The following is a 12,103-nucleotide window of genomic DNA, read 5'->3' as shown; positions in this document are numbered from 1 at the left end:
ATACAACTCATCCTTATTCATCGATTAGTTCATTATGGTTCATTATCGACTCATTATTACTCATATATATTGATTCCTCACTCTTGTTCTATATCGCATCGTTATTTACAATCGCTTACTCAGTAGACAAGAGTAGTATATAAAGGACAGTAGACAGGCCCTAGTTCCCCATCTCGACCTCTTGGTCATTGGGCAACTAGGCAAGTACTTGTATCCTTTTAGATACTACCTATCTAACTTGGTCATTGGGCAACTAGATTCCCTTTTGATTGCTGGTGTGATTGGCCTTTGACGCTATCCCACTGTTGTTCGAGATCATTATTTCTTTCATCTGTGCTTTGTGCTTGTTTCTGTGCCTCTTCGCTCTGCCACTGTCGCTCCTAGGCATATCTGGACCTCCCGCCTCCCGCTTCCTGCCTCGTCGCGACATTCATTATTACATTGTAAATGAACAGAGTAGTCAATTTTAAGTTGAGGCCTTCCATCACAAGCAAAAGCAAGAATATTAGGAGCACATTTGATATGGAACAATTTTCTCAAAGGTAAATTACATACATTACACATAATGCTTGATGAAGCAGGGCCATTCACACTAATCCATTCATTAGTGGAAGATGGCAAGACCAAACGAGGTTCTTCTAATAAACTCACCTTTACATTATGAGGGCGGTGCCTTGACAGGTGACCCTGTTCACATTGAAGCTTGGTAGTCATGAAAGGACTTTCCATTTTCAACATTTCCTCAAGAATGGCAGTGCTGGAGCAAAAGCCAGTCAAATTGAACTCTCTGGGTCTTCTTGAATTAAGCGATATCCTCAAATCATCACGTACAGTTTCAAGTGTATGTTTACCCTGTTTATATTCAGAGAAAACTTTGATCAATTGTGGTAAATTGCTATATTCATCTCCAGTAATGTTCAGTTCCATCCAGATATACAAAAGAATAAGCAATACAGAATCAAAAGCACAGCTATTATTTGACCATGTTAAACCTGTTGGAAGGATTGCTAATTGTCTTTGATTTCCTGAAGTGATATTATTTTTTCGGGCACGTTTTTGTGAAGCTTGTCTAGCAGCTGATGAGCGACACAATTTATTGCTAAGTGGCACTATATGTTGATTTGTAGTACGTTGTCTGACAGCAGATGGCAGTGGAATATCAGTGGAGCCATACGCATCTGATAGATTTCTTTTCTTGTTTTTGACTTCAAATTTTGATATATCAGGTGGAACAAGTGGAGCAGGAGATGTGGTAGTATTTTCTGAAGTATTAGACTTTTTATTTTGCTTCATAAGTCTTTTCACTGCTTTTTTCTGTACTCTAGACCAAGATAGTGGCTGTTCTGATTGTTGTATATATGGATCTTTAGCAGACCAACTCACAGCAGAATGAATTTGGCTTGGGACATAGCTTGTGCCTTTCCAAACTAGAAAACTTTCAATCAGCAAATTCCTGGTAACCCCTACAACTGAGGGGTCCAATGTACCCTCATATTTGAGATGGGTAATTTCATCCAAAATTTCCAACTCACGATATTCTTTACGTAGGGGACCACTTGCCCCACCAGCAACTGCCCTTGAGTCAAAGCCTTGAAGAATAACAGTTGAAGCAGCAGATCTACTTCTAGACAAAGCAGTATACATTGCATGGTGATCTGACAAGGTATTTAGATCAGTTGCATTAGGAATTAATCCTTGTCCTTGAGAGGCATATGCTGTCATAGAAAAACCGGGCAGGACATCAACCTGGAATCTAGTTACAGATATCTTGACATCATTTTTCAATGTTACAATACCTTTGGTTTTACGCCTAGTTAAGGGAACCACATTTGGAGGCAAATCTGGGACTTGAATTGGTGTTGGAGGGTCATCTAAGAGAACAAACAAAACATCTAGTGTACATTGACCAAAAGCCCCAGTGCTTTCATGCCATGCATATACAGTACCTCTCTGACCCTTTGTAATCGAAAGCTCAGTTGCAATATTATGGCGAATAATAATGGGCAACCCTATGCATAAAGAGAGGACAGGTGGTGCATGGTATTCATGAGCACAGGTTGGTAGTTCCCAAAGGTGTTGTTGAAGGTCTTTGGATATAGAGGACATAGACCGTTTTTTATTTTTAGATTTAGCAGGAGCACCTTGATCTGCATTGCCAGAAACAAGGTCATCACTATAGAAATTAGTTAACTTCTGTTTTGTATCTGCTGCAAAGCGTAAGCATCCTAGCCTGTTTATTTCATCCTTATATTTATTCTCACCTACAATAATGGCTGCATCACGCCAAGGGCTTTTACCTACAAATGGCCTATCTGGCAATTTAGAGGATACTAGTGTATTGAGAAAGAGTATATCCTCTTTAGTACAAAACTTGTACCGCATATTATCTAAAGCCAATCGAAAACTGATATCCATCTTTGATGATCCAGTGTTTCTCATATTTTTTCGTAAAATCACAACATGAGTTACATTATGCCAAAGAGATTTTCCCATTGCAGCACATTGACCGTTGTATTTATTTGCATCAGTTGGCTTTCTATAAGAATACAAGGATACAGATTCACCACCTACAGGTGGAAGTTGAGCAAAATCACCTGCAAAAATCATATTCATACCACCAAATGCAATATCATGTTTATTCTTAGCTTCACATAATTGCACTGATATACGATATAGATCTAGACAACTAAGCATAGATACTTCATCTAATATCATATATTGGATATGTTCCAATCTTGCACAAACCTGAGCCATAGTACCTCTTCCAACTTCTTCAACCTTATTATTTAAGCCTAAAAGAAAATGATAGGTAGAACCACCCAGAAGAGCAGCTGCATTACCAGTGGGAGCAGAGGTCACAATTGCAAAAGAGCTATTCCGTTCTGCAAAAAATTGTAGCAAGGCTTTGATAACTTGAGATTTACCTGTCCCACCCATTCCCCCAATATACATCTGAAGAGGCTCTGATACTAAACAAGCAGAATGCTGTGCTATAATTCTGAAAGCTCTCTCCTGCTCATTATTGAGATTATGGCATTTAACAATATTCAGAGTTAGTTCCTTGATACTTCCATATTCTAATCCCAACTTATCAAAGTAATACTTGTCACAAATTTCTACAATATTTGGCCTATATTTACCTGGCTCATTATTTTTGTTGGTATTATTGTCAGCAGGGGGTAAGCCTCTACTTTTTTCAATGATCTCTCATGCCTTTCAAAATGAGATCCCAATGCTGAGGTTTTTCTTTGGGCAATGGTATGGGGGAGCAGATAGGAATGGGCTTTGGTTGTATATTACTAGTTAATGGTGTAACCCATCCACTATTGAATAAGATATCTTTCATTGCCTTCATTGCTGATTCTCTTTTGAGGAAAAATGAACCTTTTTTATCTTGAGTATATTGATCATAACTGTAATCAGTGTCTTCTATGACAGATGAGTTCACATCCAACTGAGAGCCATCAAGTTTATTTACCAAGTCTTCATGTAATTGGATAGGAATAGAAGAAGGGAGCTTAGTAACATCAAGCTTTCCAGACTTCAACTGAGCACGAAAGTCATCACGAGCATCTAAACATTCAAATCGGATATTCATATTTTTCATATATAATAAACTTTGGTCAGAAAAAACATAAGCTTCAAAGGCCTCATGCCAAGATTGATTTTTGTTCTTCAAGTCTTCACCTGATCGCCAAGGTTTGAACAATGTCAACATAGTACAGCAATAATATTCTCTATCATCTTTGTCAGGGCGAGGGAGAGAGCCCACAAAGTTTGGCACAGCCATAGATGAGTCTTGTCTAGTAGCAATAGCATGAGTGTCAACTAAGGGGTGACCAGGTAAAAATAGGAGTTGTTTATTGCTTTTGGAAGACCTGGAAGATATTAGTTCAGGATCATGTTCAATAACTTCTTTACTTTTGTTTTTTGCAGTTTTATAGAAACAGCAAATCCAGTCATAGAGATTATAATGGGCATGTTGTACTGGACGGTGAGTATAGTCTAATGAGGAGGATAAGCCTATAATTTTACCCCAACGTTTTGTAAGAATTACTTTTGGTTCAGAAGTAGCATCATTCTCCTCAAAGACTGATCTAGCTGTAGAGACATATGTTCTCCAGTAAAAAGGAATAAAATGGTGGCTGGTGTAATGGTCAGGATTGTTCAGCAAATACAAGCTAATTATTGGACTCCCAAGTTCAAGTTTAGTCGATAATAAATTTACTATACGACTGATCAGGCGCCTAGATTTTTCCTTTGTACTGAAAGAACCATCAATAATCTCAGTGCTTTTGTCAAAAATGGTCTTAATGCTGTCAAATACAACATGTGTCTTCAAACCTGTTTTTGTAATATAATCAGCAATATAAATTACAGCAGACTTGATAGCTGTACCAGACAAGATAGATGACACATCTGTATTGCCCCGCACCAAATATGTCAAACCAGGAGATATGTCATTTAACCATTCTTCTAATTTCTTGAGATTGATATGGCCATTTTCAGGATCTACCAAAGTTTGTTGAAAACACTCCCTTGGAAATCTAGCTTTACATTTCTTGTGTACATTATTCAGACATGAAGTCTCAAATTTATCCTGGTTAAGTACAGAGCCATCTGGAGAAATCCCACGAAAACAATCATGAACATTTGATTTTAGAAGTAAATCATCAACAGTTAATTTGAACTGTTCAAACCATTGAATGAAAGTAGAGCATTTATGGCAATCTGCAATTTCACAATCACAATATGGGGGTGGAGGAGTAGGTAAAGTCCTTTCAGGTGATACATAATTTGGATTAGACTCAGTTTGCAAAGCAACAGCTTCTTTCACACAAGTATGTGACCCAGTTAAAAATTCGCCAATTCTGACACTCTCTAAAAAAGATACCAATTGTGATTGAAATGAGGAGGCAGGATCCAAAATTTTGTCACGTATTTCTTGGGGAGATAATGTCTTTCTATTGAATATTAAGCCATGTAGGTGAAGGGCAAGGCGGCCTTGTTGCTCTACAGTGCAGTAGTAACCACTTGTGGGGCCAAACAGCCCCCCATCAGAGCTTTCAATATCTACAATATGTTTCAGAAATAAATTGACAAGTAAATGAAAGAATCATGCACCAGCAACTGGATTGTTGCTAATTAAAAGTCTACATTCAGATGAAGTTCTAAGAGGAACATCAAACTTTTCCTTTGTGTCTGCATAGTAGATACAGATAGGATGCTTGAAATCACAAGGAGATACTGTTATATACCAGCTAGGGCCTCCAATGTGATTAATCAAAGACCAAATCTCAGATTGCATGGTTTTTTTAGAACTAATTGATCCTTGGGTCCTGGCACCAGCATGTGTTAAATCACCCAGTAACTTAAAGCATTGTATTTCAGACTCATTGGCAGGCTTGACATGTTCTCCATTAGCCATACGGGTTGCAATATTTTGCAAAATGGATCTATCCACTGACAGAAACCGGTCACTAATTTCACTGAATTTTTTAGACTCTGCAAGAAGGTAAGATTGTGAACTGTTGGCCTTGATTTGCTGGTGACTAAAAGCAATTAATGGAAAATTAGAGTCAAGTTGAAATCGTTTGTCATGGTATAAAAGTAAAAATTTGAGATGTGAAGACTCAGAGAAAGCTTTAATGTCTGAGGCACCAATACCACCAAGTCCAAAAGGGAAAAGCCATGGAAACATTTTCGGATACAGCTGAGGATTATTCCAAAGGCTCTCAGGATTTTCAGCATGTGATGTCCGCATAAATTTGCCTTCATTGTCAAGATGCATTGCAGCAATACCAATCATTTATTTTTGATTGAAGGACCAACTATCCCATGAACAGTGAAGACACAATCACCTTCCTCTGTACCATCATCATTCAAATCATCATGAACACTGATACCTTCAGCATTTCTATTAGAGCCTTTTTGGAAATATTCTACAGAAACAATTGGTGCATCTTCAGCATAGCTCTCCAGATTAGCAGATGAAAAAACAACATCATTGTAGTCAAAATGATTGAGGATCAAGATCTGAAGTGCTTTAGCAACAACATTTCTCCGGACAAGCAGCAGAGCATGGGCATAATCATCTTGAGTAGGCTTTGTGGAACCTGAAAACATGACAGCTAGTACTTCCTCAATCTCTTCTTTAGGAGGAGGTAAAGTGTCATATATTTTGGGAATTGGATTTTCAAAAGCAATGACATTGGAAACTAATTTAGAATAATTAGTTGAACCTTTCTGTACTCAAACAAAGCATTTAGTATGTCTGACTCTTGCAATTAACATCTTCTCATAAAATTTCAAGCCTTTCAGCTCATCTGGTATAACACCCAACCAAAGTCCTCTGCACAATGCCAATTTGGGCACATTTCCAGCTCTCAGAGAAGAACGACAATTATTGCAAATATTATCACCAGCTGACTTGTCTAAAACTGGACCTTCGATTTCAGAAATTGATTCATCAGGAGATGACCTAAATGCCCGGGTAACAGATTGAGCTTCTAGTACATGCAGATAATTTTTCATATTCTTGAGAGCAGAAAGGTCTGTACATAAGGTAAGTTGACCACATACTGCACACCCAGCTTCTTCAAAATTTACAGGTGAGCTAGATTTACACCATTTATCAATTACTAGAGCCATATGGGATTGAGTAATTGGAGGAGGTGGAAAATTGAAAGTAATATTATCAACAGTATTGGGAGGTACAGTACTTGTCTTTGGAATAGGACATTTAAAGGTAAAAGCCTCAGTAATCAAAGTAGATACTATACCACTTTCAGACTTGTTGTGAGGAGGTCTGCCTCCACCAAAATGTCTTTGCTTGGACAGGGGCCTCAGATACACAATTTTAAGAATACAATACTCAACTTTGAAAGTTACAAAGAAACAAAGAATTATTAATTTCACAGAAAAAAGACAATGGGCCATAAAGACTACAGTTAAGGGACACTGGACCATAAAGGTCACAGTCAAGAAACATTGGACCACAAAGGTCACAGTCAAGAGGAACTGAACCATAAAGGTAACAGTAAAGAAACACTGAGAGATAATTGCCACAATGAAGACAATAACAAAAACACTCATTTTGAGAAGGGTATCAATGTAATAATTAAGCTACAACACATAGAAGTTAGACAGGAACATTGGAAAACATAGATGTCAAAACTTACCAGGAGAAGTGACTGAGTAATCAATATAATAACCTAACATAGTGAAGGAGATTGATTAGACATTGAAAGAGAAGTAGATAAGAACATACTGAAAATTTAGCCCACAAGCTCGAGCATGATACAGAAATTTTGGCAATAATGATGATCATATTGCAATAGATGAAGGGCAAGAGCTTTATGTAGATATATTTCACTGCTGTAAAGTTAGAACCATTTGAAGAACAGCTCAATGAAGAGAGTGGAGTGCTCACTATATAAGCAATTACGCGCAGGTGGAAGACAACGAGAAAGAGTGCGAGTGAAAATTTCAAGAGATTTTGATTCGTAATAATATCACATGATAGATTAAGGGCCGGCAAGGGTACACGTCTAGAAAGTATACATGTACAGCGATGCAATATATTCTTTTTCAACATAAGCAGTCAACCAGTCAGTCTATAGAGACCATATCACGAACGCGTCAAGACAAAGAGACACAAATATCATTTGAGGACAATGGACAGCACAAATTATAAGCAGTTTTATGACAAGCAACGGAAAGTGTAGGAGTACACAAAAATAAAACGAATGATACGGCTAAGCGCGAGGATCGTATTGTTGAAGCGAGGTTATAGGATGAGTACATGCTTTGCTGGAAGGGACAAATCAGAATTAAAAAACATGTTATGTGTTGTGAAAAAAACTGACCTCCGAAACCAATTCCATATGACCCACTGGTCGCCCACTTCAACGTCACGGAGGTGGCCTTCTGAATTGACTGCAATCCCAAAAGCATGCGTAGTCGAATAGCAGGTAGCTGTAGATCGTGTACAGGTGGAAGAGTCACTGCATTGACATATGGTATATGGTGGGCCTTGATACATAGAGAGCATAATGACCTCTGGCTGACGACCAACCTCATCAACGGTAAGGCAGGCAAGAGAAGGCGCAACGACACCCGCGGGTTGATAGGCGCTTTCCTGAATGGCGATGAGGAAGGAAGAAATCCATGGGCGAGGATGATGTGCAACTTGTGGTGACAATGCAAAAGACAGAGATTGGCGGAGTGGAAAGGGAGAGTCAGGGTGCACGTAGAAAAAGTGGATGGTCCTCCGGTTATCCTAGACCATTTTAGCTAAAGAAAGAAAACGAAGAAATGCACGCACTGTGTCAGGAAGGGACGGAACGTTTCGCAGAGTGGACAATGTGTCGAGGGTTGGAAAAGCAGCCATAAATGAAGGAGGAAGTCGACTGCAAAATGACAACGAAAAACTGCGATTATATGAGGAGAATCGTCGGTGCTCGGTCGCAAAATTACTGAGGAATCAGGCGAGGGAAACGAAGAGAAGTTCCAGAAGGGTCTTTCGGGGATCCACAAATTGGCAGGTCGAAGAGGTGCAGAGAAGAAAAACAACAGTGCACCTTGCCGAACAACGCTAGTATGATTGAGACTGAGAACTGCAACGGACGCGCCTGGCCTGTGGAGGGGCTTGGCTTGCATGCGTGCAGAAGAAAGAAGAAGAACGAATAGCTTACGTTATTGACCGAACAATTACGATTTTTCGGGCTGGCGAGATTAGAATAAACAGATTATAAATGTACTACTACCGAATGAGTGCACTTCGTATTCTCAGATGCAGATATTCCAGTACAGTATACTAACTAACCATAGACACAACTAAATCGGGTAGTACTATTTTCGTTTGCTGATCAACTTCGTCTCGATAAGATCTTCATGATATTCATACCCATCCTTGAGACCACCAGAATATAGATAAGGACTATCATCGTCAGAGTCAGCCTGGCTGCGGTGAGTAACACGCAAAGGCCTGGCAGCATCAGGACTGACTCGGGAAGAAGACGCCTGCAGATGCGAATGGGTGCGACGAGGTGGGCCGGGAAAGTCTTTGGTGCAGGTTGGAGTATTGTATAGGGGTTTTGGGAAGGGACGGGAGGAGCCGCTACTAGGAAGAGGAGGGCCGTCGTAACCAGGTGGAAGCGCAAGGACCACAACAAACTGGAGGCCAAGAGAAAGACAAAGAGGAGGGGCCTTGGATGACCCAGATGACTGCCATGTATGAGCAGTGTACCCAACACAAACAATCAAATCGGGAGGGACCTCTTCTTGGGAGTCCAAGTAAAGGGGATAAGCACGGGAAGCGATTTGATTTAGCTGAGCAGCAGAAGCGACGAAAGAACCCCTGCCGTCGAAGATGGGAACTGTCGCAAGGATCAGTATGGAAATGAACGAATCGCATGCGAAGCTCACCTGCATGGCAAAAGGGCAAAGGATCTTTACAGTGGATATTCTTCGGTACATTTGAGACCTCACGTTTTTTGCCAGGAGTCACTAAATGAAGAAAAACGACTTGAGAAGACAAATCAAAGAGGAAGGGAGAAGACAGACCAGGTTCCAGTGGGCTGAGATTGTCGGGATCATCCTTCCATATATCAGAGTCGAAACGCTGGTTAGATCGGAAGTCTATAATGCCTTCGGAGACAGGGCACCCAAATTTAGAAGCACCAATTAAGCTCCCAAAACACGCGAATAGTCGCTGCGACTCCTGCATAAGACCATGGACGCGTAAGCCCCGAATATAGCGAACAGCTTTATCTTTAGCAAGGAAGGATTTTGGATTGAAAATATAGGATTCGTTAACACGGCCGACAGTGAGGAAGACGGCATTGAAAAAATGATCTTCAGCAAGGACGAGATGAATTTTGTTGTTGATCGTTGGGCATGCAATCGCAGACGGAGAAGTAGGGTCAAAACGTGCACCATTGAAGACGTTTGCACAATGGATGAAATTAACGACCTGACGGATACATCTAAATGAATGAAATGTCAAAACCCGAGTAATGACAAATATACAAACTACTTACTTTTCCTAAGTAGGAATCAATCCAGAGACCATATCGCGGTAGAGGAGATAGTCGTCATCTTCGGTAATGCTTTCATCAGCAATAGGCCTAATAATTACAGCGCTATGACCAGGCACTGTAGATCAGCCAAAGATAACATAAAGGTTGACTGACACTAACGGGAGATTGGTAACAGATCTAAAGGACACAGCAAAACGACGGTCAATCCAAGCAGAATTCAGGACCCCAGTATCACCGAGGTTATTGTCAACAAAGGGAGGCACTTCCTGAGGGTCGTGTTCTTGCACTACTGTGGTACCACTTGAGCTCACGTCGTTTGTGAGATCACTCTCACCAAGCGCCTCTCGAATGAGTGCATTGCAAATCTCACGGGTAGATGTAGTTGAAGGAGAAGGTTGACCATCGCAGAGTGCATGACGGATGAGATTGTCGCAAAGCCTCTTCCCTGCAGCAGAAGACTTAGAAGGTGACTTGACAGGTGAAGTCCCCACAATGAGAGAGGAAGGGACGTGATGATTATGCGTCAATTGTTTGAAGGGGTGGAACCGAACACAATCTTTCCCCCTAGATTTTGGAGAACCCTGGGCAGAAGCTTTTGACAGAGACGTATTTGTGGTAGACGTGCCAGAATACGAATGGGACGGTGATGACAATAGGGAGCGAGGAGGTGAAGGTGAAGAACCAGACAACACCTTCAAGGGAGACGTGTCACATCTTAATTTTGAAGGAGAGATATGCGGATTGGTAGATGAATTAGGAAATAAGCCACGACGTGCGAGGGACCCCAAAGTGGATTGAGCACGAGGAGTGGGTGACCAGCCATCCAATGGATTGGAGGGTAAATCAGGCGAAGGAGTCCGCAAAGCACGGATTGACCGAAAATCAGCAGGTAAATTGATGTCCAAGTCATCATACTCATCGACTGAAAGCCCACGGGAGGACGTTTCAACTGGTGTAGAAACTTCAGGGTCTTCTGGTGGATAACACAAGTCGAAAGAATCATCATCCATCTGAAGACCTGCGCCGACATCAGCACTGGCAGATGAAGTCGGGAGTGGATGAGGGCGTATGGGAGAGGACGGGTGTTGGGAAGACGAAGGAGACAAAACTAAATTGGTGAATTCGGGATTGTCTGATGCGTAATACATTCGGCCATTAACAACAATTGATGTAAGGTTTCGGGGAGGGGGAGGATAAGTTGGGGATGTGCTGCTGGATTCAGGAATAGTAGGACTACAGAAAGATTGAGATGACCGCGTTGAAAAGAATCTAAATCGAACCCACCGCAACCGTTCTGAGTGAGTTACAGAAACAGGGCTTTGCAACAAGAAAGGCTTGAGCATTTCCTTAGACTTTTTTGGAGAAGGAGGAAGGACTGGAAAATCGTCGTCGCTCAACTCAATTGGACTAAGATGATCATTCCGTGAGACCCAAGAAGAGAATGAGAGACAGAGACAGACCTATACACTTTTGGGGAGGATGGGTGACTTTGCTCTGGAGTTCCCTGACGAACGCGATTGGAATACAGCTCGTGAGGTATAACAGTGGCCAAATTTCTGAAGAAAACGGTGGACGGAAGGATAAGGAATTAAAATGAGAAGGGCAAGAAAGACGGACTTTGGAGATGGTTCTACGTCCATTTCATCGGCAGATTCACCTTGAAATTCACTTTGAAAAATAATGTAAGGACCAACAGAATTTTAAAACTGCAGCAACACATACAGAGCCTGGCCCCGAGGTGGAGTTGGAGACCATTCAATGGGAGACTGGTCGCGAACTTGTTTGCCAACAATGACCGAATCCGTCTCGCAATCATTGGCATTAGTGTCATATACCCCATCACTGCAGTCAGCATCAGAAGCAGCGGTCTCAACCTCTGCGAAGTGGCCAGCAGATTGGGACATGTCAGGAGAACCAATAACTTGTGGGGTTGATCTTGCAGTACGAGGTAGGGATGGGCTAGGGATGGTAAGAAATGTGCATATCAAAATAATAACCATACTTACAGTAATTCAGAGCCTAGCAGACAGTTGGTGGGTTTGCGGGCGCGGCTCGATTTG

General features: G+C 41.1%; 5 protein-coding genes across 5 annotated transcripts; all 5 read right to left on the bottom strand.

The window, feature by feature from the left end:
* Positions 1–1,419: 1,419 nt before the first annotated feature.
* Positions 1,420–2,607, bottom strand: C8R40DRAFT_997658 (uncharacterized protein; the record flags this gene model as incomplete). Its single annotated transcript, XM_046236793.1, has 1 exon — positions 1,420–2,607. A coding segment is annotated over one exon (1,188 nt), but the record flags the coding sequence as incomplete, so codon positions are not given.
* A 589-nt stretch (positions 2,608–3,196) lies between these two features.
* C8R40DRAFT_1053374 (uncharacterized protein) lies at positions 3,197–4,240 on the bottom strand (the record flags this gene model as incomplete). The annotated part of the gene is made up of 1 exon (XM_046224839.1): positions 3,197–4,240. A coding segment is annotated over one exon (1,044 nt), but the record flags the coding sequence as incomplete, so codon positions are not given.
* Positions 4,241–5,116: 876 nt separating this feature from the next.
* C8R40DRAFT_1053402 (uncharacterized protein) lies at positions 5,117–5,809 on the bottom strand (the record flags this gene model as incomplete). The annotated part of the gene is made up of 1 exon (XM_046224842.1): positions 5,117–5,809. The coding sequence occupies one exon, from the start codon at positions 5,807–5,809 to the stop codon at positions 5,117–5,119; it is 693 nt and encodes a 230-aa protein (XP_046083009.1).
* Positions 5,806–6,651, bottom strand: C8R40DRAFT_1053446 (uncharacterized protein; the record flags this gene model as incomplete). The annotated part of the gene is given in 2 exon segments (XM_046224848.1): positions 5,806–6,246; positions 6,259–6,651. The coding sequence occupies 2 exon segments, from the start codon at positions 6,649–6,651 to the stop codon at positions 5,806–5,808; spliced, it is 834 nt and encodes a 277-aa protein (XP_046083008.1).
* Positions 6,652–8,853: 2,202 nt separating this feature from the next.
* C8R40DRAFT_1072020 (uncharacterized protein) lies at positions 8,854–11,947 on the bottom strand (the record flags this gene model as incomplete). Its single annotated transcript, XM_046226418.1, has 10 exons — positions 8,854–9,380; positions 9,430–9,510; positions 9,568–9,989; positions 10,044–10,048; positions 10,073–10,145; positions 10,197–11,276; positions 11,328–11,450; positions 11,504–11,599; positions 11,661–11,711; positions 11,766–11,947. The coding sequence occupies 10 exons, from the start codon at positions 11,945–11,947 to the stop codon at positions 8,854–8,856; spliced, it is 2,640 nt and encodes an 879-aa protein (XP_046083007.1).
* Positions 11,948–12,103: the final 156 nt, after the last annotated feature.

This window comes from Lentinula edodes (genome assembly GCF_021015755.1).
Source record: "Lentinula edodes strain Le(Bin) 0899 ss11 chromosome Unknown C8R40scaffold_34, whole genome shotgun sequence".
Lineage (NCBI taxonomy): Eukaryota > Fungi > Basidiomycota > Agaricomycetes > Agaricales > Omphalotaceae > Lentinula > Lentinula edodes.
The sequence above is the reverse complement of the archived record's forward strand: the minus strand, read 5'-3'. Positions and strand labels throughout refer to the sequence as shown.